This window comes from Pan troglodytes, chromosome 16 (assembly GCF_028858775.2).
Source record: "Pan troglodytes isolate AG18354 chromosome 16, NHGRI_mPanTro3-v2.0_pri, whole genome shotgun sequence".
Taxonomy (NCBI): Eukaryota; Metazoa; Chordata; class Mammalia; order Primates; family Hominidae; genus Pan; species Pan troglodytes.
In genome coordinates, this window is record NC_072414.2 from 35,428,327 (window position 1) to 35,455,237 (window position 26,911).

The 26,911-nt window shown below is 41.2% G+C and overlaps 1 protein-coding gene across 6 annotated transcripts in view; it reads right to left on the reverse strand.

The window, feature by feature from the left end:
- TP53BP1 (tumor protein p53 binding protein 1) overlaps positions 1-26,911 on the reverse strand; it is a 103,310-nt gene that overhangs the window by 43,108 nt on the left and 33,291 nt on the right. For all 6 annotated transcript variants that reach the window (XM_063794873.1, XM_054667473.2, XM_523062.8 and 3 more), the window contains 4 exons: positions 24,930-25,059; positions 24,037-24,131; positions 19,221-19,429; positions 4,941-6,267 (listed from right to left, as the gene is read on the reverse strand). In XM_063794873.1, the coding sequence (XP_063650943.1) occupies positions 4,941-6,267; positions 19,221-19,429; positions 24,037-24,131; positions 24,930-25,059 (1,761 nt within the window). The remainder of the gene's footprint in view (positions 1-4,940; positions 6,268-19,220; positions 19,430-24,036; positions 24,132-24,929; positions 25,060-26,911) is intronic.

A 26,911-nucleotide genomic window follows, 5' to 3' on the forward strand; every position in this document is an offset into this window, starting at 1 on the left:
TGCTTTTTTACAGGTTTAACAGGAGCTCTCCATAGACAGATACTTGAAGAGGTCTCCAAACTGTTAACAGTGACAAGTTATCTATAAATGGAGACATTTAAAATAATTCTCTCTCTCCCTCTCTGTACTCACTCTCTCTTTTCCTTCCAACTCCCTCTCTCCCCACACCCTCCCCACTCAGAATCTCTACTTTGTATTGTTTGAATGTTTGTCAAAATTAAGCATGCATTATTTATTTACTTATTTATTTGAGACAGGGTCTCCCCCTGTTGCGCAGGCTAAAGTGCAGTGGTGCAATCTCAGCTTACTACAACCTCCGCCTCCCGAGTTCAAGTGATTCTCAAGCCTCAGCCTCCTAAGTAACTGGAATTACGCGTGCACGCCACCATGACTGGCCAAGCATGTATCTTTTTTTAAAATCAATAAATCTATTAACAACAAAAAAGTGCTCTTCTAACTTTAGTAGATGAACAAATGCAAAACTCACCCAATTCATACCTTTCATTCTGTCTTTTCAGACTGAAGAACCACTAATTTTTTTTTTTTTAATTATTATACTTTAAGTTTTAGGGTACATGTGCACAATGTGCAGGTTAGTCACACACGTATACATGTGCCATGCTGGTGTGCTGCACCCATCAACTCGTCATTTAGCATTAGGTATATCTCTCAATGTTATCCCTCCCCCCTCCCCCCACCCCACAACAGTCCCCAGAGTGTGATGTTCCCCTTCCTGTGTCCATGTGTTCTCATTGTTCTATTCCCATCTATGAGTGAGAACATGCAGTGTTTGGTTTTTTGTCCCTGCGATAGTTTACTGAGTATGATGATTTCCAATTTCATCCATGTCCCTACAAAGGACACGAACTCATCATTTTTTATGGCTGCATAGTATTCCATGGTGTATATGTGCCACATTTTCTTAATCCAGTCTATCATTGTTGGACATTTGGGTTGGTTCCAAGTCTTTGCTATTGTGAATAGTGCCGCAATAAACATACGTGTGCACGTGTTTTTATAGCAGCATGATTTATAGTCCTTTGGGTATATACCCAGTAATGGGATGGCTGGGTCAAATGGTATTTCTAGTTCTAGATCCCTGAGGAATCACCACACTGACTTCCACAATGGTTGAACTAGTTTACAGTCCCACCAACAGTGTAAAAGTGAAAAACCATTACTTTTTAGATTACTATCATTTAAATTTGGCCAGGCCCAGTGGCTCATACCTGTAATCCTGGCACTTTGAGACGCCAAGGCAGGTGGATTACTTGAGGCCAGGACTTCGAGACCAGCCTGGCCAACATGGCAAAACCCTGTCTCTACTAAAAATACAAAAATTAGCCAAGCATGGTGACATGTGCCTGTAATTCCAGCTACTCAGGAGGCTGAGGCACAAGAATCACTTGAACCTGGGAGACGGAGGTTGCAGTGAGCCGAGATCATGTCACTGCACTCCAGCCTGGGCGACAGAGCAAGACTCTGTTCCAAAAAAATAAAAATAAAGTTAGTCTCTCAACATTTAGCAACTAAACAACTATATTTTTAAGTACAAAATAATATTTTTCTGTTCTTTTTGCAATGCTCTTCTGAATGATTTATTTTATACAATTCTCTAAGTTAAAAACTATTGTTCTCGGCTGAGCACGGTGGCTCATACCTGTAATCCTGGCACTCTGGGAGGCCAAGGTGGATGGATTGCCTGAATCCAAGAGTTCGAGATCAGCCTGGGCAACATGGCAAAACCCTGTCTCTACAAAAAATCAGCCAAGCATGCTGGTACACGCCTATAGTCCCGGCTTCTCGGGGCAGGGGGCTGAAGTGGGAGGATCACCTGAGCCCGGGAGGTCAAGGCTGCAGTGAACATTGATGGTGCCACTGCACTCCAGCCTGGGCGACAGAGTGAGACCCTGGCTCAAAAACAAACAAACAAAAAAGACAAAAAGCTATTATTCTCCCTTCATGTTCTAATTTGTAGTTAAAATTATTTTTATTTAACTCCTCCTCATAAATACTATTTTCCAACCACTGTCTTCATTGCTTTTTGTTGTTTGCCCAAGAACTAAAATCATGAAATAAACACGAAATCACTAGCATTTTCAATAATCTGGATATTAATGTTAATAAAATAACAAGTTTTACTGCGGCAAAAAAAGCTGACTCTGCCAATTAACAATGTAAACAAGAATTCATGAAGAATACTATTAAAATAATAGAATATCTCACTGTTTTAGAAGCTTCTTTTGCATTTAATTTAAAAGTACTCCAAAATAACTATATTAAAACAATCAAAGAGACCTGATATTTTGTTGGCACAGGTCATTAGCAGTATTTAAACATAATACAATTAGAAAAATACTCTACTACAGAATTTTAGATTATTCACATTGTTCTTCACTACAGCTCTTCAGAATCAAATAATCTGTATTAAGCAGTTTTACAGGAAGAAAAAGCACAGCTGGGATCAGGAGACCTAGGTTCTAGTCTCACCTCTATCATTAACTAGCCAAAAGACGTTAAGAGACTAAATCCAATAACCCCTCACTTCCTTTTTAGCTCTAACATTTCTTATTCTTAAGATAAAAAAAAAGTGCTAAATATAAAAGCTAATAAATAGGGACTTTTTTTTTTTTTGAGGCGGAGTCTCACTCTGTCACCTAAGCTGGAGTGCAGTGATACAATCTCGGCTTCTCGTGCCTCAGCCTCCAGAGTAGCTGGGACTACAGGCACCCGTCATCATTCCAGGCTAATTTTTGTATTTTTATAGTAGAGATGAGGTTTCATCATGTTGGCAAGGCTGGTCTCGAACTCCTGATCTCAGGTGACCCGCCCGCCTTGGCTTCTCAAAGTGCTGGGATTACAGGCGTGAGCCATCGCACCCGGCCAATAGGGACAATTTAAAAACTAAAAAAAAAGTACTATTAATAATCACACTTAGACAATGGGTATAAAATGGGACTGTTTAGGCTGGGTGCAGCGGCTCACGCCTGTAATCCCAGCACTTTGGAGGCCGAGGCAGGCAGATGACGAGGTCAGGAGATTGAAACCATCCTGGCCAACATGGTGAAACCCCGTCTCTACTAAAAATACAAAAATTAGCTGGGCATGGTGGCATGCACCTGTAGTCCCAGCTACTCGAGAGGCTGAGGCAGGAGAATTGCTTGAACCCGGGAGGCAGAGGTTGCAGTGAGCTGAGATTGCGCCACTGCACTCCAGCCCAGCAACAGAGCAAGACTCCACATCTCAAAAAAAAAGGGACTGTTCTACGCAAACCAAAAAATATGGTCACTCATACTATCATATGTAAACCTGCCAAATACTGTTTTTTCATTTCATCCTAAAAACTTGTTTTCTTAAGTTTGTGTCTTGTTATTTTGTTTTTGGAGCTTGATTTTACATTATAATAACTCTTTTTTTTTGAGACATAGTTTCACTCTTGTTGCCCAGGCTGTAGTGCAATGGCGCAATCTCAGCTCATCGCAACCTCCATCTCCCAGGTTCAAGTGATTCTCCTGTCTCAGCCTCCCGAGTAGCTGGGATTATAGGCGCCTGCCAGCACTCCTGGCTAATTTTGTGTTTTTGGTAAAGACAGGGTTTCTCCATGTTGGTCAGGCTAGTCTCAAACTTCCAACCTCAGGTGATCTGCTGGCCTCGGCCTCCCAAAGTGCTGGGATTACAGGCGTGAGCCACCACGCCTGGCCTACATTATACTAACTCTAAGGATTCAGAAAGATTGAATTATTTTCAGCTAATGTCATACTCTACAAATTATTTTATTTTATTTTATTTTATTTTTTGGGAAACAGAGTCTCACTCTGTCGCCCAGGCTGCAATGTAGTGGCGTGATCTTGGCTCACTGCAACCTCTGCCTCTCAGGTTCAAGCGATTCTCGTGCCTCAGCCTCCTGAGTAGCTGGAACTACTGGTACACATGACACACCTGGCTAATTTTTTGTATTTTAGTGGAGATGGGTTTCACCATGTTAGCCAGGCTGGTCTCAAACTCCTGAGCTCAGGCAATCCGCCCACCTTGGCCTCCCAAAGTGTTAGGATTACAGGCGTGAGCCACTGCACCCAGCCTGTACAAATACTTTAGAAAGTAATCTACGTTTTCATGCTGAATTTCATAAAATAAAGAACAAGAACTAATACATTTTCCAGTTTCAGGTTTAAGAGATATGTATTTTTTGAACTAAGTTTAGAAACCTTACCTAATGCCCATAAAAAGGAAATAACTAATTAATAGGATACTCATCAACAGTTCTGAATGTGATTTTACCACACAGAGTTAATCAAAAAAGATCCTTCTACTTCAAGGCAACTGTCAAAATCTATACACAGAGAGCAAGGATACAATCTAAGTAAAAAAAAAACAGATTGGTACAATTTCTAAATATTTTTTACCAACTAGTCTCGAGTTACAAAGCTGATAAACCTCAAATATCTTTAATTGCACAAATAATTATAGCTATTAAAAAAATGCAATCCAGGTTGGGCGTGGTGACTCATCCCTGTAATCCCAGCACTTTGGAAGGCCAAGGCAGGTAGATCACTTGAGTCAGGAGTTCGAGACTAGCCTGGCTAACATGGTGAAACCCCATCTCTACTAAAAATACACAAAAATTAGCCAGATAGTGGCATGAGCCTATAGTCCCAGCTACTTGGGAGGCTGAGGCACGAGAAATCACTTGAACCCGGGAGGTGGAGGTTGCAGGGAGCTGAGACTGCACCACTGTACTCCAGCCTGGGCAACAGAGCGGGACTCTGTCTCAAAAAAAAAAAAAGGCAATCCAAAAAATTTAATTTCCCAATTATTATTGGTTGTTCATAAACATAAACCAAAGATAGTGTTCACTCCTGACATAAGCATGCAGTTCTCGCCAACTTTCCATTCCAGATTATAATTTAGGTGGAGACAGAATAATCTACAATCACACTCACCACTAGAACTTTCACAGAAGCTTTGTGAGGCATGGGCAGAGGGCTTCCCCAGCTTCTGGGCCTCTGCATCTGAGCTTAGCTGCTTTGCATTAGCCATTTTTGAGTCTTCTGTTAATGAATTACTTGTTTTCTCCTGAGTTTGGGGCTGCTGCAACTCCTGGTCAAGTCTTAAAGGATCATCTGCTCTCACTAAAGGTAAGGAAGGCTGTGAAGAGTCTTCCTCTACAGGTTCTGTTTCTGCAGTCCCTGATTTCAGATCTCCTTCATATTCTACACTCTTTTCTTCCTTGGTGTCTAATCTATTCTCAGCACATGGTTCTATTTCTGGAGCAATATCCTCCCATGACTGGGAATCTGAGCACTTCTCCACTCCCTCCAAAGGTTCACAAGAAACATCAACTCTGGGAGATGGCTCTTTCACATCTACAATGACAACACTGGAGTCCTCTGAAGTAGCTTCTTCCCAAGCTTCCTGTTCCTTATGTTCCAATTCTTGGTCAAGTATTGCCAACTTTTGAGGGGAATCAATACTAATCACACTGGTTTCAACTTCCATACCTTCTGAGCATTCTTTTTTTGGGATTTCCTTTTGAAGACACAACCCTTGGGACTGAGTTTCAGTCAGAGAAAGGTGCAACGGAACACTCTCCATATTTTCTTCTTTGAGTTCCTCTCCTTGACTTTCACAAGGTGTCTCAGGGATTTCTTCCACCTCAGACCCTGAAGACCCCTCCTCTGGATGGTGTTCTTTAATTTCCATAGCTTCCTCCTGATCTAACACACTAGAAAGTGCCTCAGATCGAGTAGCTGGTGATGGAACTGCCTGACTCCCCGAATCACAAGTGAGATCAATACAAACATCTTCTGCTACCGTTTCTTCTCTGCCCTTGCAACCAGTGGCTAAAATACTAATGTCACCCCTGGTGTCTGTATCATCTCCCTTTGTTTTGTCATCATTCTGACTCAGTTGTACTTCACCATCCTGTGCTGGATTCATCAGGATACTATCATTTTCAGCAGGAACAAATTTAGAATTGAGAACTGGAGACATGGGTTCCGTATCCTCAATCTGTGTGTTTTCTCCATCTTCATCAATTCTGTGAGAACTCAAGCTCTCCATCTTTGGGGACTGACTATATTCACTTGTAGAAAGCATCAACTTGCAAGAATCCCCTGTCAAAGATAGCCCAAGATCCTCAGGGGAATTCTTTGGTTCAATCTCTGAAGTTTTAGAACACTCAACTGTCAAAGATGAACTATGCAAATCTCCATCTTTCTTCCCATCATTTGATTGTTCTTCCAGACTTGGGGAAGGAATAAAAATGTCCTAAGGAAGAACAGAAAGAGACAAATCGTAATTTGTACATGATCATATATCTTTTATATTGAATCCTTGGATTCATATAAAATTTCTAAAATCAAATTTCTAAATCAAATTTTTAAATTCATATAAAATTTCTAAATCAAATTTAAGAATTAAAGAACTCTAGGCCGGGCGCGGTGGCTCACGCCTGTAATCCTAGCACTTTGGGAGGCCGAGACGGGCGGATCACGAGGTCAGGAGATTGAGACCATCTTGGCTAACACGGTGAAACCCCGTTTCTACTAAAAATACAAAAAATTAGCCGGGCGTGTTGGCGGGCGCCTGTAGTCCCAGCTACTTGGGAGGCTGAGGCAGGAGAATGGCATGAACCTGGGAGGCGGAGCTTGCAGTGAGCCGAGATCGCGCCACTGCACTCCAACCTGGGAGACACAGCGAGACTCCGTCTCAAAAAAAAAAAAAAAAAAAAAAGAATTAAAGAACTCTAGTATAGCCAGGAGCAGTGGCACATGCTCCAGCCCATTTCAGTTCTCACAAAGTGGGGATACGTACTCATTTTACTTCACGATTTCAAAATGTGCTAGCATTCAACACGGTGAAACCCTGTCTCTACTAAAAATACAAAAAAATCAGCCAGGCGTGGTGGTGGGCACCTGTAATCCCAGCTACTTGGGAGGCTGAGGCAGGAGAATCACTTGAACCTTGGAGGCGGAGGTTGCAGTAAGCCGAGATTGCACCACTGCACTCCAGCCTGGGTGACAGAGTGAGACTCCATCTCAAAAAAAAAAAAAAAAAAAAAAAGCTAGCATTCATAAAGCAGGTATTAAAATCCAGTGGCCAGGTGTGGTAGCTCATGCCTATTATCCCAGCATTTTGGGAGGCTGAGGCAGGTATATCACCTGAGGTCAGGAGTTCAAGACCAGCCTGGCCAACATGGCGAAACCCTGTCTCTACCAAAAATACAAGAATTAGTTGGGTGGGGTGGTGCATGGCTGTAATCCCAGCTACTCAAGAAACTGAGGCAGAAGAATGGCTTGAACCGCGGAGGCAGAGGTTGCAGTGAGCCAAGATCATGTCATTGCACTCCAGTCTGGATTACAGAGCAAGACTCCATCTCAAAAAATAGTAATAATAATAATAAATAAAATCCAAAGCTTACAAAATATCAATAGTCAACAGAGAAATACAAATTAAAATCACAATGAAATACCACTACACGCAACAAAAGCAACTAACATAGGCCAGGCACGGTGGCTCACACCTGTAATCCCAGCACTTTAGTAGGCCAAGGCAGGCGGATCACCTGACGTCAGGAGTTCGAGACCAACCTGGCCAACATGGTGAAACCCCATCTCTACTAAAAATACAAAAATTAGCCGGGCATGGTGGTGTGCACCTGTAGTCCCAGCTACTCACAAGGCTGAGGCAGGAGAATCACTTGAACCCAGGAGGCAGAAGGCAGAGGTTGCAGTGAGCTGAGATAGTGACATTGTACTCCAGCCTGGGCAACAAGTGAGACTGTATCTCAAAAAAAAAAAAGCAAACTAATGTTAAAATAGTTCACAAAACAGTCAGGCATCGTGGCTCAGCCAGGCATGGTGGCTCACACCTGTAATCCCAGCACTTTGGGAGGCTGAGGTGGGAAAACTGCTTGAGCCCAGGAGTTCAAGACCAGCCTGGACAACATGGCTAGACCCCATGTCTACAGAAACTTTAAAAATTAGCCAGGCATGGTATTGTGTCCCTACAGTCCCAGCTACTCGGGAGGCTGAAGCATCAGGATCCTTGAGCCACAGGAGTTCAAGGCTGCAGTGAGCTATTATTGTACCACTCACTGTACACTAGCCTGGGTGACAGAGAAAGACTCTGTCCCAAAAAAAGACAAGAAAAAAGGTTCACAAAACCCAGGATTAGCAACGATGTTGAACAACTGCAACTCTCGTACATTGCTGCTGGGAATGCAAAATGTTACACCCACTTTGGAAAAACAGTATGGCAGTATCTTATAAAGTTTAACATTCATTACTATATAACCTAGGCATTCTGCTTGTAGGCATTTACCCAAGAAAAATAAAAATATGTGCCCACAGAAAGATGTGCATCCAAATGATCACAGAATTATTATTCGTAAGATATGCATGCTGGCCAGGCACAGTGGCTCACATTTGTATTCTCAGCACTTTGGGAGGCCAAGACAGGCAGATCTCTTGAGGCCAGGAGTTCGAGGTCAGCCTGGCCAACATGGTGAAATCCCGCCCCTACTAAAAATACAAAAATTAGCTGGGCATGGTGGTGCACACCTGTGATCCCAGCTACCCAGAGGCTGAGGCACGAGAATCGCTTGAACCCAGGAGGCAGAGGTTGCAGTGAGGCAAAATCACGCCACTGCACTCCAGCCTCAGTGACAGAGCGAGAGTCTGTCTCCAAAAAAAAGATGTGCAAATGATCATAGGATTATTATTCATAAATTCATGGGAAATTATTCATATATTCACTCATATAATGGTCATATATTAATTATAATTGAATAGATTATTCAAAATAACCAAAAACTAGAACCAAATGTCCTATCAATTGGTGAATGAATAAACAAATTGCGGATACACATATTATGGAACACTATCCAACAATATAAATGGAATAAAATATGAATATGTATAATACAAGCAAATCTCAAAAATATGCTAAGTAAAAGAGCTCAAAAATAAAAGACCATACACACTTCCTGATTCCAATTGCATGAAATTCTTTTTTTTTCTTTTTTTTTTTTAAAGACACGGCTTCACTCTGTTGCCTAGGCTCTGGAGTGCAGTGGTGAGATCATAGCTCACTGCAGCCTCAATTTCCTGGGCTCAAGCAATCTCTCACCTCAGCCTCCCAAGTAGCTGGGAATACAGGTGGGCGCCACAACACCCAGGTAATTTTTAAAATGTCTTTTAGAAATGGGATCTTGCTATATTGCCCAGACTTGAAACTACTGAAATACCAAAACTATACTGACAGAAAGCTGATGTGTGATTGCCTAGGGCGGGAGAAGGGAGTATACTGGGCAGCAGGGAGATCAACTACAAAAGGTTATAAGGAAACTTTTTAGGGTGAGGGAACTGCTCTCTACTTTGATGGTGGTGATGGTTACACAGCTGTATACATTTGCCACAATTCATCAAAACATACACGTAAAATAATTTTATTTTATGTAACCAATACTTCAATATTTTTAAAAAGAGAAATTAATACAAAACTTAGCTGTTTTTATAAGAGATTTTACATTTAGTGTGTTATTTTGCCTAATGTAAATGATGTAAAACTCCCAACATAGATGGTTAGGCATTCATTTCCTATGTTTTGTTTTGTTTTGTTTTGTTTTGAGACAAGGTCTCGCTCTGCCAGCCAGGCTGGAGTGCAGTGGCTTAATCACGGCTCATTGCAGCCTTAATGTCTTGGACTCAACTGATCCTCCCACCTCAGTCTCCCGAGTAGCTGGAACTACAGGTGCGCACCACCAGAGCCAGGTAATTTTTGTATTTTTTGTAGAGAGGGTCTCATTTTGTTGCCCAGGCTTGTTTCAAAATCCTGGGCTTGAGCAATCTGCCCACCTTAGCCTCCCAAACTGCTAGGATTACAGGCATGAGCCAACACGCCCAGGCTTTTTTTCCTATGATTTTTAAGGGAATGAGGAATCAAATGGGTAGTAAAGCATTCTGTATATTCCATAACTTCTGATATTTCAATGTCTGGTATTATTGTTTATCCTATCAGATTGTAACAATGATCGTAAGTTTGAATCTGTTCATATACTCTCAGACATGACTGAGTATAAACTGGTTCAAGCCAGATGCAGTGGCTCTAACTTATAATCCCAACACTTTGGAAGGCCGAGGCAGAAGGATTACTTGAGCCCAGGAGTTTGAGATAAGCCTGCGCAACAAAGTGAGACCCTGTCTCTACCAAAAAAAAAAAAAAAAACATTAGCTGAGTGTGGTGGCACACGTCTGTGGTCACAGCTACTTGGGAGCCTGGATGGTTAAGGCTGCAGTGAGCAGTGCGATTGTGCCACTGCACTCCAGCCTGTACAACAGAGTAAGACCCTGCCTCAAAAGGAAAAAAAAAAAAAGGTTCAACATTTCTAAATGGCAATTTAGCAAAACACAACAGCCCTGAAATTCTATACCCCATAATCCAATAATTCCATTTCTGGGAAATTAATCAATGAAAGCACACTAATACTTAGCTACAAAATGGTTCACTGCTATATTATTATTTAGAATAGGAAACAATATGAAATACCTTAAATGGTTACAAATAGGAATTTTATTTTATTTTTTTTTTGAGACAGGTCTTGCTCTGTTGCCCAGGCTGGAGTGCAGTAATGCGATCATGGCTCACTGCAGTCTTGACCTCCTAGGCTCAAGTGATTCTCTTACCTCAGCCTCCCGAGTAGCTGGGAATACAGGCACACACCACCACACCTAATTTTTTAGTATTTTTTGTAGAGACGAGATTTTGCCACGTTGCCCAGGCTGATCCTGAACTCCTAGGTTCAAGCAATCTGCCCGCCTCGAACTCCCAGAGTGCTGGGATTACGGGCATGAGCTACCTCGTCCGGCCAAGATAATAATTTTTAAATTGTGATCTATCACATGATAGAATGTTTTGTGGTCTACATAAAAGTATACAGTAGAAGAATACTAAAAGATCAAAAAACATTTGGGCTATAGAAAGAAGTTTCTATTTTAGTAAAAAATTATGTGGATATACATTATAGTTTTTTTTTTTTTTGAGACACAGTCTTGTTCTGTCACCCAGGCTGAAGTGCAGTGGCACCATCTCTGCTCACTGCAACCTCCACCTCCCAGGTTCAAGTGATTTTCCTGCCTCAGCCTCCAGAGTAACTGGGATTACAGGTGCCCGCCACCACGCCCGGCTAATTTTTGTACTTTTTAGTAGAGATGGGGTTTCACCGTGTTGCCCAGGCCGGTCTCAAACTCCTGACCTCAAGTGATTGGTCTGCCTCGGCCTCCCAAAGTGCTGGGATTACAAGCGTGAGCCACAGAACCTGGCCATTCTACTCTTTTTACACATTTTATAATATATAATCTTCATGTAATTTTAGTTAATAAACATATATCAAAAAAAGCTAAGAGGGCCAGGTGTGATGGCTTACACCTGTAATCCCAGCACATTGGGAGGCTGAGGCAGGTGGATCACCTGAGGTCAGGAGTTCGAGACCAGCCTGACCAACAAGGTGAAACCCCATCTCTACTAAAAACACAAAAATTTGCCAGGCACGTGGAGAGCGAGACTTCATCTCAAAAAAAAAAAAAAAAAAAAAAAAAAGCTAAGAGTTGTTATTTCTGAGGTAGAATAACTAACGATCTTATCTTCTCTTTTTTCTTTTCTTCAAGATGGGGTCTTGCTTTGTCACCCAGGCCAGAGGGCAGTGGCACAATCATAGTTCACTGCAGCTTCAAACACCTGAACTCAAGCAATCTTCCCCGCTCATACTGCTCCCCAGCACCAGGAGCTGGGACTACAGGCACACGTCACCACATCCGGCTAATTTTTTTTTTTCTTTTGGTGGGTAGAGACAGGGGCCTCACTATGTTGCCCAGGCTGCTGTCACACTCCTAGCTCAAGCTATCCTCCCACCTTGGCCTCCCAAAGCACTGGTATTACAGGTGTAAGCCACCAAGCATGACCACATCTTCTGCAAGATATATGTATTTTTTCCCTTGTTGCAAAAAATAAGTCATTTTACAAAGGCTCATAGATAAAACATCACTAACGTAAAGCTATAAATACCTTTTTTTAAATGAAACTCACAATATAAAATTAACCCATTTTAAACTAAACAATTCAGGCCAGGCGTGGTGGCTCATGCCTGTAATTCCAGCACTTTGGGAGGCCAAGGCAGGCAGATCACTTAAGGTCAGAAGTTTGAGAACAGCCTGGCCAACATGGTGAAACCCCATCTCTACTAAAAATACAAACATTAGCTGGGCATGGTGGTGTGCACTTTTTGTCCCAGTTACTTGGGGTGCTGAGGCAGGAGAATCACTTGAACTCAGGAGGAGGAGGTTGCAGTGAGCTGAGATCATGCCACTGCACTCCAGCCTGGGTGACAGAGTGAGACTCCATCTCAAAAAAAACACAAAAACAAAAATAAAATAATTCAATGGCATTTGGTGCATTTACAATGTTATGACACCACCACCACTATTCTAGTTTGAAAACATTTAATTGTCTAATTTGTCCTCACCAAAATTAATACATATATCAAGAATGAGAAAATGTTAACTATCAAACTGTGTTCTACTAATCCTCTCCCCATCCCTCATATCTTGGTAAAGGGTCAAAGAGGCTATGCAATTGACAAGTTTATTAGGAAAGAAAGAAAAAAATAGACAAAATTACCTTTATCCCAATTTTCTCTTGAATAGTACTAATCTCTTTACGCGTATTTAAATCTTACAACATCAAAATTAGGTTGACTTGGACTCCAGTAACCAAGGTACAAAAGAAATAATAGATGAACAAGGGTTACCCATTAAGAATAACAAGAATAAGTTTGACATATAATGAAAAAAGTAGGGAACTTAATAGAAATGGAGAACTAAATATACACATATTCAGAGTTTTCTGAAATCCCATTAAGTAATGGTAAAGGGATTTTTCTTAAGCACAAAACTTCAAGAAAAAGAGAACAGAAGAAGAGAACTGCAAAAAAAATCTGGAAAAGGTAATCTATTTAGCAGAAGAGTGAAAGCTGAATTCCTAAGCCAGCAGTGGAGAAAGCCAACAAACCACCAGAGTTACACCACAGTTCCAACACCCATAATCTCACCCTGCCCCTCCTCTGCCCTGGAGAGAGTAAAACAGAGTGTCCCAGGACTGGCAGACAAGAGGCACAGTTATCAGGAAGTACAATACTGAAAATACGGAGATTAAATGAAAATCTACATATTGAATGAAACCTGCACCTGCCTCCCAACCCCCCTTCCCACCCAAAGCCCGCTTCCATTAATAGACCTCTAGTACAACGGCAGCCAGGCCAATACCCTGCAAATAGGAGATCAGACATTTTCCTAAGGGATCTGACCAGGCCAAGATAAATCAAGATACTGACATTATGGGACTCCCAATAAAATGTCTCAGCGGATCACATTACAGCAAATCCCAAAAACAATAAGACCCAACCACCCACTCAGAACTACTAATCATCTGTCTGATATTTCACTCTTGAACATCAGCAAATAATCAAAGATTACCAGACATCTGAGGAAAGCCTCTAATTTGAAAGAGATCAAAACAAACAAAACTAAAGTCCACCTGGAAGAAATAGGACTATTCCAGACAGAAGAAAACTGTTATTAATACTGTTACAGAGATAAGATAGTATATCAATAAAACAAGAGAAATGGTATTTAAAAATATATTCTGAAAAAAGAATTTAGAAATTAAAAACCCAAGAGTAGAAATTAATAACTAAGAGAAGAATTAAAAGATGGTTGAACTGGGCAATGGCACCTGTAGGTATACATAAGAGAAATAAAACCATGTTCACACACAAACTTGTCCATAAATGTACATAGCAGCATTATTCACAATAGCCAAAAGGGGAAACAACCCAAACGTCCATCAACTGACGAATCCATGAGTAACTGCGGTATATCCACACAATGGTATTATTCAGCAATAAAAAGGAATGAAGGCCAGGCGTGGTGGCTCATGCCTGTAATCCCAGCACTTTGGGAGGCCGAGACAGGCGGATCACCTGAGGTCGGGAGTTCAAGACCAGCCTGACCAACATGGAGAAACCCCGTCTCTACTAAAAAAAAAATACAAAATTTGCCAGGCATGGTGGTGCATGCCTGTAATCCCAGCTACTCAGGAGGCTAAGGCAGGAGAATCGCTTGAACCTGGGAGGCGAAGGTTGCAGTGAGCCAAGATCATGCCATTGCACTCCAGCATGGGCAACAAGTACGAAACTCCATCTCAAAAAGAAAAATAAATAAATAAATAAATAAAATAAAAGGAATGAAATTCTTTTTTCCTTTATATTTTTTATAGACAAGGATAGATCAACACAAAAAAAGGAATGAAAATCTGATACATGCTACAACATAGGTGAATCCTGAAAACATTACGCTAAATGAAAGAAGCCATTCACAAAGGCTATATATTTTATAATTCCATTTATATGAAATGTCCAGAATAGGCAAATCTATAGAGACAAAAAGTAGACTGGTGTCTACTTTCCATTTGTAGACTGGTGTCTACAAATCTATAGAGACAGAAAGTAGACTACCCTCTAAGGGCCGAGGGTAGAAGAAATGTTGAGTGAGTGCTAAAGGGCATGGGTTTTGGGGAGGTGATGAAACTATTCTGAAATTAGATCATGGTGATGGTTGCACAACTCTATGAATATACTAAAAACCACTGGATTGTGCACTTTAAATGGGTAAACTGAATGGTATGTGAATTACATCTCAATATAGCCACTGTTTTTTTAATGATTGAAGAAATCACCCAGAAAGTTGAACTAAAAGAGACAGAGATGATCAAAAGTGGAGGCAAAATAAAATTAGAAGACTATTCTAGGAGTTTCAACATCCAAACAACAGGTAGTCCATTAAAAAAAGAAGAAGAACAGAGAAAACAAAGGGGAAGAAATTAAAGAAATAAATTTCTTTGAACTGAAGGACCTGAGTTTCTAAATTGAGAGGGCCTGCCAAGTACCCAATACAATGAATGAAGATAGACGTATCCCAAAGGTCTGGAAATTTCAGAACACTGGGAACGAAGAGAAAATCCTACAGGATTCCAGTAAAGAAAAACCAGATCACCTATTAAAAGTCAAGATCAGACTGCCTTCACACTGTTTTGTTTTTTTGTTGTTGTTGTTGTTGTTGCTTTGTTTTGTTTTGGTACAGACAGGGTCTGGCCATGTTGCCCAGGCTGGTCTCAAACTCCTGGCTTCAAGTGATCCTCCCACCTTAGCCTCCCAAAGTGCTAAGATTACAGGCATGAGCCACCATGGCTGACCTGACCCTCACACTTAACAGCAGCACTGGAAGTTGGAAGACAAAAGAGCAATGCCTTCAAAATCTTTAAAGGAAAATTATTTCCAATCTAGAATTCTATACTCCTGCAAACTACAAATCAAGTGTGATAGCAGAATAAAGGCTACTAAACAATGTCCCCCACCAAAATGAGGGAGTAAACCAAGCAAGAAGATATGAAACCCAAGAGGTATCCAACACAGACAGGTAAGGAGAATCTCCACGGATGACAGTGAACGGAGGTTAACAGTTATGCACCAGGCATAGAGGGCAACAGTACAGATTAGAAATCAGGAGGGTCCAAAAGAGGTTTCTCCAAAAAGATGAAACAGAAAGTCTAAGGCTCCTCAACATCCTGAAAGGAGTTTCTGACAATTGTGGAGAATCTAGGGTTGATTTAATGAGAGTCAAAGAAAACTAAACAAATAAAAAAAGACAATTACAATTTCAGAGAAAAGAAACATGAAAAACTATTAATAATATGTCATAGGCTCTGCTGTGAATTGTTTACATAGTTATAATGTAAACTCAGTAATAATCTAAACAAAATTACGATGTAACTATACTTGGAAAATGGCTAAAATTTTTTTATGAAAATAGGCTGGGCACGGTAGCTCACATCTGTAATCCCAGCATTTTGGGAGGCCAAGGCAGGAGGTCTGCTTGAGCCCAGTAGTTCAAGACCAGCCTGGGCAACATAGTGAGGTCCCATCTCTACAAAAAAATTTTTAATTAGCCAGGTGTGATAGTGTGTGCCAGTAGTCCTAGCTACTCAGGAGGCCGAGGTGGGAGGATGGCCTGAGTACAGAAGTTCGAGGTTACAGTGAGCTATGATTGCTCCACTGCATTCCAGCCTGAGCAACAGGTCAAGACCCTGTGCCTAAGAAAAAGAATATATAATCATGCTATGTAGAATTATGGAGGTAAATACCAAAAGAAAAAGCATAAAGAACGAAAAGTGGTTATCTTTGGGTAGGAAGAGGAAGAGGCCTTGTTTTAACTATCTGACTTATTTTTGGGGTTTTACACATGCTTATTAAGTAAAATCAAATCTTTAACTTAAAAGCTATGTTGTAAAGGTATTCTTTTTTTTTTTTTTTTTGAGACAAGGTCTCACTCTGTTGCTCAAGCTGAGTGCTGTGGCATGATCATGGCTCACTGCAGCCTCAACTTCCCAGATTCAAGCAATTCTCCAGGCAATTCTCCTGCCTCAGCCTCCTGAGCAGCTGGGACTACAGGCACACACCACCACTCCTGGCTATTTTTGACCATTTGTAGAAATGGGGTCTCGCTATGTTGCCCAGGCTGTTCTCAAACTCCTGGGCTCACGTGATCCTCCCACCTCGGCCTCCCAAAGTGCTGCAATTATAGGTGTGGGCCACTGCGCCCGGCCTACTAAAGGTATTCTTGAGAGACTTTTCAGGAGGCATGGACTGCACTGGCTAAGGCATCTTATAAAATATGAGTTCAAAGAAACCTGATTAAAGTCATCTTAGGTTCCAAGAATCTCTGAACTATGTTCAGAATCACTCATTTGTCTCAAATTTTCATTGCTGATTTTTTAGCTAATTCTGAAGGTCTTTGGTAAATGTTGAAAATAGAGCAATTCCTTCAACAGTGCCTTGTTTTTCAAAACGTCCATTCTCCCTTTGTGGCCAGGCATTATCTCCACCCCCCACAACCAGTAGGAATACCTTTCCAAAGACCATAAAAGTCTCGTTTGGTCACTGATAAACATCTGTAAGCATTTTCTTTAAATCAGTGTTGGAAGAATCTTCCCAGTGCTCTGTGTCAGTGTTTATAGCTCATTCTTAAATTCTTTTTTTTTTTTTTTTAAGACAGGGCCTCACTGTTGCCCAGGCTGCAGTGCAGTGGCGCGATCTCAGCTCACTGTAACCTCTGCCTCCTAGGTTCAAGCGATTCTCCTGCCTCAGCCTTCCAAATAGCTGGGACTACAGGTGCGTGCCAGCATGCCTGGCTAATTTTTGTATTTTTTGGTAGAGACTGGGTTTCACTGTGCTGGCCATGCTGGTCTTGAACTCCTGGTCTCAAGTGATCCGCCTGCCTCAGCCTCCCAAAGTGCTGGGATTACAGGCATGAGCCACCACGCCTGGTCAGATTTATAACTTTTTTTTTTTTTTGAGACAGGGTCTTGCTATTTTGCCCAAGCTGTTCTCAAACTCCTAGGTTCAAATGCTCCTCCCACCTCAATCTCCTGAGCAGCTGAGATTACAGGCATGCCCCACCATGCCCAGCTATGTTCACATATAACTTAGAAAAATAAAAGTGAAAGAAGGCCAGGTACGGTGGCCCACACCTGTAATCTCAACACACTGGGAGGCTGAGACAGGAGGATTGCTTGAGCCCAAGAGTTTAAGAACAGCCCTGGCAACATAGTGATACCCCGTCTCTATAAGAAAAATTAAGAAATTAGTTGGGCATGGTGCCATGTGCCTGTAGTTCCAGCTACTTGGGATGCTGAGGTGGGAGGATCACTTGAGACCGGGAAGTCAAGGCTGCAGTGAGCCATGGTCGCACCACTGCACTCCAGCCTGGGCAACAGACCAAGGTCCTGTCTCAAAAAAAAAAAAAAAAAGCTAAAGAAAATGATGTATGGTTTGAACATCCATTTCACCTCTAGGTAACCTTGTTTTTAACCCTTTCACTGCCAACAACAGCTACCCTTATATGCAGTATTTACCAAATGCAAGGCACTAGTCTAGGCATTTTATATATATTAACTCAACCTTTCATAAACATCCTACGAGGTAGACAGTATCAATATCCCCATCATTTGACTGATGAGCAAACTAAGATTCAATTTCAATTGGTCACAAAGGTAGTAATGACAGAGCCAGGAGCGAGTCCAGGAAGTTCTGACTCTAGAGTCCTCATTTTTAATAACGCTACCAAATTCTAATGAACTGCATAAAATGAAATCCTTTAACAAAACAAGTTTTAAAACTCCAGAAAACAAATCAATTTCTTTCTTCCTACTGTCCCCTCCTCACTAAATCTACAGTTCATTACTATTCATTTTCAAATTTTACTTTTAAATACAAACTCTTGTTATAACACCTGCAAACTGAAAGGGGTAAAATAAGTTCTCCCAATAAAACTACAATAATTCCCCCACTTAAGGTCTTATAAGAATAGGTATTTAGATTGAATATATAATAGTCATTTAGATTTAAGGATTTTCAACTCAGTATGAAACCTGAATTTCATTTCTTTAAATATTTAAATTTAAAATTATACAAATTAATAGTTTTCCCTCGCTTTTAGAAGAAAATACACATTGGAAAACTAAAAACCATCTTGATACCCTAAGTATAGGATGATCCTGTACTGAGATCACATCTACTTAGAGAAATAATACACGACTTTTGAAAGGATAAGTGAAGACAATATAACACTGAGAATTATTACGACACAACATTAACTGGAAAAAGAAAATAAAAGTTGTGCTATATAAACACCTTTTTTAAAAAACATAAGCATGTGGGGGCACATATTGTCAGGACCTCCTGAGGCTGTGTCATAGGCAAAAAAATTTATTTAAAAAAACCATAAGCATGTAGAAAGACAAAAATTACAGTAACAGTTGTGTTAAAGTAGAATAATGATTTATGTCACTTCGCAATTTTGCAGTAACATTTTCAAACAGTTTAAAGACATTGTAAAAAGTTTAAACATAAAAAAAATCAAGATGTTAGGTGACTTTGGAACTGTTCTAAAACTGCTTTGTGACGACAGCTTCACAACTCTGTAAATTTACTAAAATATCACAAAATTGTACATTTAAAACGTGTGAATTTTATGGTATGTAAATTATACCCCAATAATGCTGCTTTAAAAAAATATGTTAGGAGAAACAACTCTTTTTACAATACTCACATGAGAAAACTGAGGCTGGGATGGGATAGGAAGTGACCCAGGAGGGAAGACTGGTGTGCTCTGAGATATTGGTGTTGAGGCTTGTGGTGATACAGTGGACTCAGGCAGGAGAGGGGGGTTTTCTAACTCCACTGGTTCACCACTTTGAAGTTTCTTCTGAAAAGGCTCTCCTCCTTCTTCAGATAACACTGACATGTCCATTGGCTTATCTGGTTTAAAACAGGAAAAACAAATTGAGAAATATCACTCATCAATATTACTCATGTTCCAAAACCACTAAGAACAATTACACTACAGACATTTTCACTCTAAAAAAAAGTGATGTAATTTTTCAGAAAAGCTGACAGAATAATAGTAGACAGGGTCCTAGCAATCTACCAATACTTCCTTTGGTTGGCGGAGCAGTCCAAGCTCCTATTTTTAGGTATAGATCAAAACTGGATGCATCTGGGGCTACCCACCCATTCATAAAAAATGTTAAATTAACTTGGCTCCTTTCCTGATTTTATAGCTCAGTTTTTCACATTTCCTGTAGAAAAGCCCAAACTACTGGTACCTAATTTAACCATCATATATTCTACCACAGGCCTTGAAAGACAGTGAATTTGTCACCACTTTAGGTAAATACAGTATCTATAATTCATATTTACGAACTGATTATATTTGCATTAACAATTGCTAACTGCAGAGAGATGGATGCCTGTACAAATACAGATGAAGAAAAAAAATCTATCAATGCCAATCAGCACTGATTTATCAAAGAACTAAGAAAGAGAAGACACTAATCCTGACACAAATTAGGAGGGAACACACACACACAACACACAAAACACTGCTTTCCCATAGTATACTACCCACCTGTAGGCTATCAGGACCTTGCTTGGAGTCAGCCCAGCTAGCTAAGTATTTGATTCATCATTTGTATCCCCTATCTTACAACTTGACCCCAACCAGGCTTCCTCTAGACTACTCACAAACTACTAACAACATTTACCTTTTCCCCATAATTCACATTCATGCTACCAGCTACCCAAACTGCAACCTCAATACCCAGCTTTGCTGCTTAGCTTAGTCTCAACCTTACCAGTCTACACCTAATTTGGGATCCAGTGCTACAGGCCTTTAATATACTACCATAGCTGTGCTAAGTATTTTTGTTGCACCTTTTGAACTTTCTTGCCATGACAAAGCACATTAAAAACCTGCTGTTATAGGCACTACATACAAAAAAGGTTTTAGGTTAAGAGAAGAGCAAAAAAACAAATAAATACAAAAAGCACATATAGTTTCACAAACACTGATGTACATATTAAGCAAATGCATTAAATCTAAAATATAACTGACAAGGGAAAATACACTGTTACATAAAAAAAAAAACTGAGTCATATACACAACATGATGCCAATTATGTAAAACTACTTCATGCATTGAAAACTGAAATATATCCAAATATACTAGTTGTAACTATATCTGGAGTGTAATATCACAGGTGATTTTTATTTTCATTAATTTCCTATATACTTAACAAACTTTCTACAATAAATACTGACTGTTTACAATCAGGGAGAAAGCTTTTTTTTTTTTTTGAGACAGGGTCTCGCTCTGTCATCCAGGCTGCGATGCAGTGGTGCCACCTTGGCTCACTGCAACCTCCGCCTCCCAGGTTCAAGTGATTCTCCTGCCTCAGCCTCCTGAGTAGCTGGGATTACAGGCACCCGCCACCACACCCAGCTAATTTTTTATATTTTTAGTAGAGACGGGGTTTCACCATGGTGGCCAGGCTGGTCTCAAACTCCTGACCTCAGGTGATCTGCCCACCTTGGCCTCCCAAAGTATTGGGATTACAGGTGTGAGACACCGTGCCCAGCCTGAGAAAGTATATTTAATATAATTATTTTTATATTTTTTCAATGTTCACACTACAGATAAAAGATAAAAGAAATTGTTTTAAGAATTAACCAAACTTCACTTGTATTACCTGGGTTTTTGTAGAATTAATTCACCTAATCATGTTATACTTAGATTGATATCAGTCACTAATCATGTTATGCTTAGATTGATATTAGTCAATTTGGATACCTACAACTGATTTTAAGAGAAACAGCCAGAGACAAACTTTGTAGCAGAAGAAAGCCTAAGATCAAATTCTATCACTGATAAATTACATTTGAAAAACTGTTAAATGTCTATGTTTTATGTTACTCAAGAGCAGAGAAAGGATATAATAGGAGGCATATACATGACAGATGAAGGCACAGGCTCTGGAGGCAGCTGCCTGAGTTCAAATTCTGCTTCTACATCTCATTAGTTGCAAAATCTCTCTATGCCTCCATTTCCTCATCTGTAAAATGGGGATAAAAATAACACCTCCTTCTTAGGATGTTTGTGAGGATTCAATGAGAAAAACCACAGAAATGCCCTTAGAACAATGCCTTGCCTATACTAAGTGCTCAATAAATAAAACTATTATACCATTACTTGTATATGAAAGAGTGAAAAGATGAAAATCATAGAATTTATTAGAAAAAGCTTTGTAGAAATCATAAGAACTTAGAAACATCTTGAATGACTGGATAGGAGACTAGGTCAGAGCAAAAGAAGCTTAAATAATGAGATAAATTAGGTAAGTGAAAAGGAAAGCTTTCTTGTGAATAAAGTAATATAAAATCTCTAAGTCGTCAAAGGAGTAAATGAATGAAGTTAAAATTTTTACCACCTACTCTTAACCTTTCTTATGCTAAAACTATTTTAATAGCAAAAATAACCTATAAGGACCACAAGAAACAATTGCTGGTTCCTTCTCACCAGAAATGTGTTCACGTGTTGCTAGAAACAAGTAGGCCATTATTAATAAGTCCAGTTCTTCCCCATACTAATTCATTTAAGTTCAACTTTAAAAACAAAAATTTTTCCTTCAGAGCCTTTTTAAAAATTGAGCCAATACAGAAATCTCAATAGAATTAGTGCTAGAAAAGCAAAGAATGGGGGATGGTGTGTCCAGAATTGGTGGGTTCTTGGTCTCACTGACGTCAAGAATGAAGCCGCGGACCCTCACGGTGAGTGTTACAGCTCTTAAGGTGGCGCGTCTCCAGTCTGTCCCTTCTGATGTTCAGATGTGTTCGGAGTTTCTTCCTTCTGGTGGGTTCGTGGTCTCGCTGGTTCAGGAGTGAAGCTGCAGACCTTCGCGGTGAGTATTACAGCTCTTAAGGCAGTGCGTCTGGAGTTGTTCGTTCCTCCCGGTGGGCTCGTGGTCTCGCTGGCTTTAGGAGTGAAGCTGCAGACCTCGCAGTGAGTGTTACAGCTCATAAAAGCAGCGTGGACCCAAAGAGTGAGCAGTAGCAAGATTTATTGCAAAGAGTGAAAGAACAAAGCTTCCACACTGTGGAAGGAGACCCGAGCGGGTTGCCACTGCTGGCTTGGGCAGCCTGCTTTTATTCTCTTACCTAGCCCCACCCACATCCTGCTGATTGGTAGAGCCAGTGGTCTGTACTGACAGGGCGCTGATTGGTGCATTTACAATCCCTGAGCTAGACACAAAGGTTCTCCACGTCCCCACCAGATTAGCTAGATCAAAGTGTCCACACAAAGGTTCTCCAAGGCCCCACCAGAGTAGCTAGATACAGAGTGTCCATTGGTACATTCACAAACCCTGAGCTAGACACAGGGTGCTGATTGGTGTGTTTACAAACCTTGAGCTAGACACAGAGTGCCGATTGGTGTATTTACAATCCCTGAGCTAGACATAAAGGTTCTCCACGTCCCACCAGAGCAGCTAGATACAGAGTGTGGATTGGTGCATTCACAAACTCAGAGCTAGACACAGGGTGCCGATTGGTGTGTTTACAAACCCTGAGCTAGATACAGAGTGCCGATTGGTGTATTTACAATCCCTGAGCTAGACTTAAAGGTTCTCCACATCCCCACCAGACTCAGCAGCCCAGCTGGCTTCACCCAGTGGATCTCGCACCGGGGCTGCAGGTGGAGCTGCCTACCAGTCCCGTGCCGTGCGCCTGCACTCCTCAGCCCTTTGGGTGGTCGATGGGACTAGGTGCCATGGAGCAGGGGGCAGTGCTCATCAAGGAGGCTCAGCCACACAGGAGCCCACGGAGGGGGTGGAAGGCTCAGGCATGGCGGGCTGCAGGTCCCGAGTCCTGCCCCACTGGAAGGCAGCTAAGTAAGGCCCGGCGAGAAATCAAGTGCAGCGCCGGTGGGCTAGCACTGCTGGGGGACCCAGTACACCCTCTGCAGCCGCTGGCCTGGGTGCTAAGCCCCTCACTGCCCGGGGGGCCGGCAGTGCCGGCCGGCTGCTCCGAGTGCAGGACCCGCCAAGCCCACACCCACCAGGAACTCCAGCTGGCCTGCAAGCGCCGCGCGCAGCCCCGGTTGCTGCTCGCGCCTCTCCCTGCACGCCTCCCTGCAAGCTGACGGAGCGGGCTCCAGCCTTGGCCAGCCCAGAAAGGGGATCCCACAGTGCAGCGGTGGGCTGAAGGGCTCCTCAAGTGCCGCCAAAGTGGGAGCCCAGGCAGAGGAGGCGCCGAGAGCGAGCGAGGGCTGTGAGGACTGCCAGCACGCTGTCACCTCTCAATGGGGTTAGACCAAAAAAAAAAAAAAAAAAAAAGGAAGGAAGGAAAAGCAAAGAACTGAGGACAGCACTTTACAGTAGGTCACATCCCTAAAGGTTAGACAAATATGAGTCCTACCGAATTGTGTAGGTCACAAGCATTCTAAAGTACAAAGAAGTAGTACATTTTGCAAGGCAGAAAAAGTGTTGCTCCTCTTCTAATCTGAGATCAACAAACAGATCAAGAGAGCTCACCTTGTCTCCCTTCTTGCTCTGTGGGACTGCTAGGAACGATAAAAGGAGTAGATCGGAAAGCATCAGGAGAAGGAGCAACAAGATCTGAAGAATTCCTTTATATAAAGAGAGAATCACAGGTTATTTTACCATAGCCACAGTTTTGCATTTCTGTATTTGCTTTTACTTTTTAACAGGAAAAAATATCTAAGGCATTCAGATAAATACTTATCAGCACTTTTCCCCAACAGCAACCTGAGGCTGGTGGAAGAACCAAAAATACTTCAATAACTATTTCCCACACCAGACATTTCTGTTGTAAAATAAGAACTTTTTCAAAAAGAGAGTAAGGGCAAAGTGAATGATCAGACACAAGGACATCATGATTTAAAAGCAAAATGAGCAGTGCTAGGAAATAAATTCATTTGCAGATTTCAGACATAAAAAAAATTATTCCATTTTTTTGCCTAATAATAGTCAGACCATGAACATTTTCATCAGAAAACTAAAACTAAACAAAAAAAAAACAACAAGCGAACCTCTTTGCCCTAACATAAAGAAATCCAACTACTGTCAACTTAACAACTTATTCTCCACCTTCTGCTATTAAATGAGAAGAATTGCAAGTAAAACAGAGGAGCAGAATGCTTGTTTTGGATGTGTAACATTTTCTAAATAACTGCGCCTTTTCTTTCTTAGTGAAACCTTTGGGCTACTATTATAAAATTTTCAAATGGGACAACAGATTTATCTGCCTTCAACAGTTCTTCATCCCCAAAGCTCTAAGGCATAGGTTCTACCATTTGGTTTCAAAAAGAATTCTAGACTAGCAGGCAAGTTTAGCCTCTTTCAGCCTTAGCCTAAGACTCTCAGGCACATACTGCCTTGGCATAAGCTATTTTAGGCTTACTTACGTGGAAAGACTCTCCTGAACAAGGGACCTCTGACCAGAGAGCTGCAGGAGATGCAGAGTGGTGGCAGGGGTGGAAGCCAAAGAACACCCACCTTCCTCCCTTGAAGGAGTAGAGCAACCATCAGAAGATACTGAAAAAAAGAAATTCCAGTTGCACTTCTCAGATTGACACTACTGAGCTGCCAAAAACCATTCAGTACTGCAAAGAGTAATATCCATATTTCCAACATATTTCCATATTTCCAAAAGGGCAGAAATTGTTTTCTAATTATAGTACAACGAATGGACTACTACAATAGCACAAATCTTGAGTGAACATTAACCACCCCCGCAATGGGCTTCTTGAATAAAGAACTGATGAAGAGTTCCTTAGTCCTTTCTGTCATGATCTAAGCTTGGAGATTAAAAGCCAGAATCCTGGATGGGCGCAGTGGCTCACACCTGTAATCCCAGCACTTTGGGAGGCTGAGGCGGGTGGATCATCTGAGGTCAGGAGTTCAAGACTAGCCAGACCAACATGGTGAAACCTCATCTCTACTAAAAATACAAAAATTAGCTGGGCGTGGTGGTGTGTGCCTGTAATCCCAGCTACTCGGGAGGCTAAGGCAGGAGCATCACTTGAACCTGCTAGGCAGAGGTTGCAGTGAGCTGAGATTGCACCACTGCACTCCAGCCTGGGCAACAGAGGGAGACTCCGTCTCAAAAAAATAAATAAATAAATAAAAGCCAGAATCCTTATACTTCTGCTTAGCTGCTCTTCTTTCTTGTGATGCTTCTATTAAAAAACAGCAAATGAGCCTTTTATTCCAACGTCTACCTTAGGTGAAGTCAAGCTCATGCCATGATACAGATGGGAGAAGTCAAAAAAATGCACATGACACCTGATGTTATAAATGCAGCAGTTTTCAAGATTTGGGCCTGCTCAAAGGAGTAAAGGATTTATGAGCAGCCATTACTGTTTTATACTATGAAGAGTCTCTTGTTGGTCCCTTCCCCTTAGCAATAGATGGAGTATCAACTATATTAATCCCAGTGTAAAAGAATTTCTTAAATAAAACCTTACAACTTTAGTAAGAGACCAACAAAGGTTCCTCAGTGACCCTCTGAATGTCTTGCACAGCAACCTGTATCACAGCATAGCAAAGGAAGATAGCCTTCTTCCCTTCCCGCCTTACAACCAACATAATATGTTTTGCTGGTAATTAACTCAAGCTTTCTAGCTCTCTGAGGCTGTGGAATGAAAGATTGGTGGAGGTTAAAGAGGTGTGAAACAAATTATATCCTTTTAAGTTTTATGTCCTTTCTGCTAGATTTTAAATTCCTATCTGTGTCAGATTAACTAATAAACAGATTAAGTTAGTAAACTGTTACCCAGATGAATATGAAAAACCTAGGCTTAATATCATATTGAAGATTTGAAGACATAGTAGCCATGTAACAGAAAATGGCAGCCAGGTGTGGTGACTCATGCCTGTAAGCCCAGCACTGTGGGAGGCCAAGGCAGGTGGATCACAAGGTCAGGAGATCGAGACCATCATGGCTAACACAGTGAAACCCCATCTCTACTAAAAATACAAAAAATTAGCCAAGCATGGTGGCGGGTGCCTGTAGTCCCAGCTACTAGGGAGGCTGAGGCAGGAGAATGGCATGATCCCGGGAGGCGGAGCTTGCAGTGAGCCGAGATTGCGCCACTGCACTCCAGCCTGGGTGACAGAGTGAGACTCCATCTCAAAAAAAAAAAAAAGAAAAAAAGAAAATGGCTAGTATCCATAATACTAAATTTACTGTATTAACTATTCTTCACCATCTCATTTCCAAAAGAGAGAAAATTATGTCAAAATATTAAATGGAAATTATTCCCAAAAAGCCCTTCTCACTAATTACTAGAAACACATTTTCCTTCCATATCACAAACAAGTCTGCAAACCTATAAAATGATTTGTAACTTAACCAGTAGCCTCAGAACTAAAGTAAAAGTTTAGA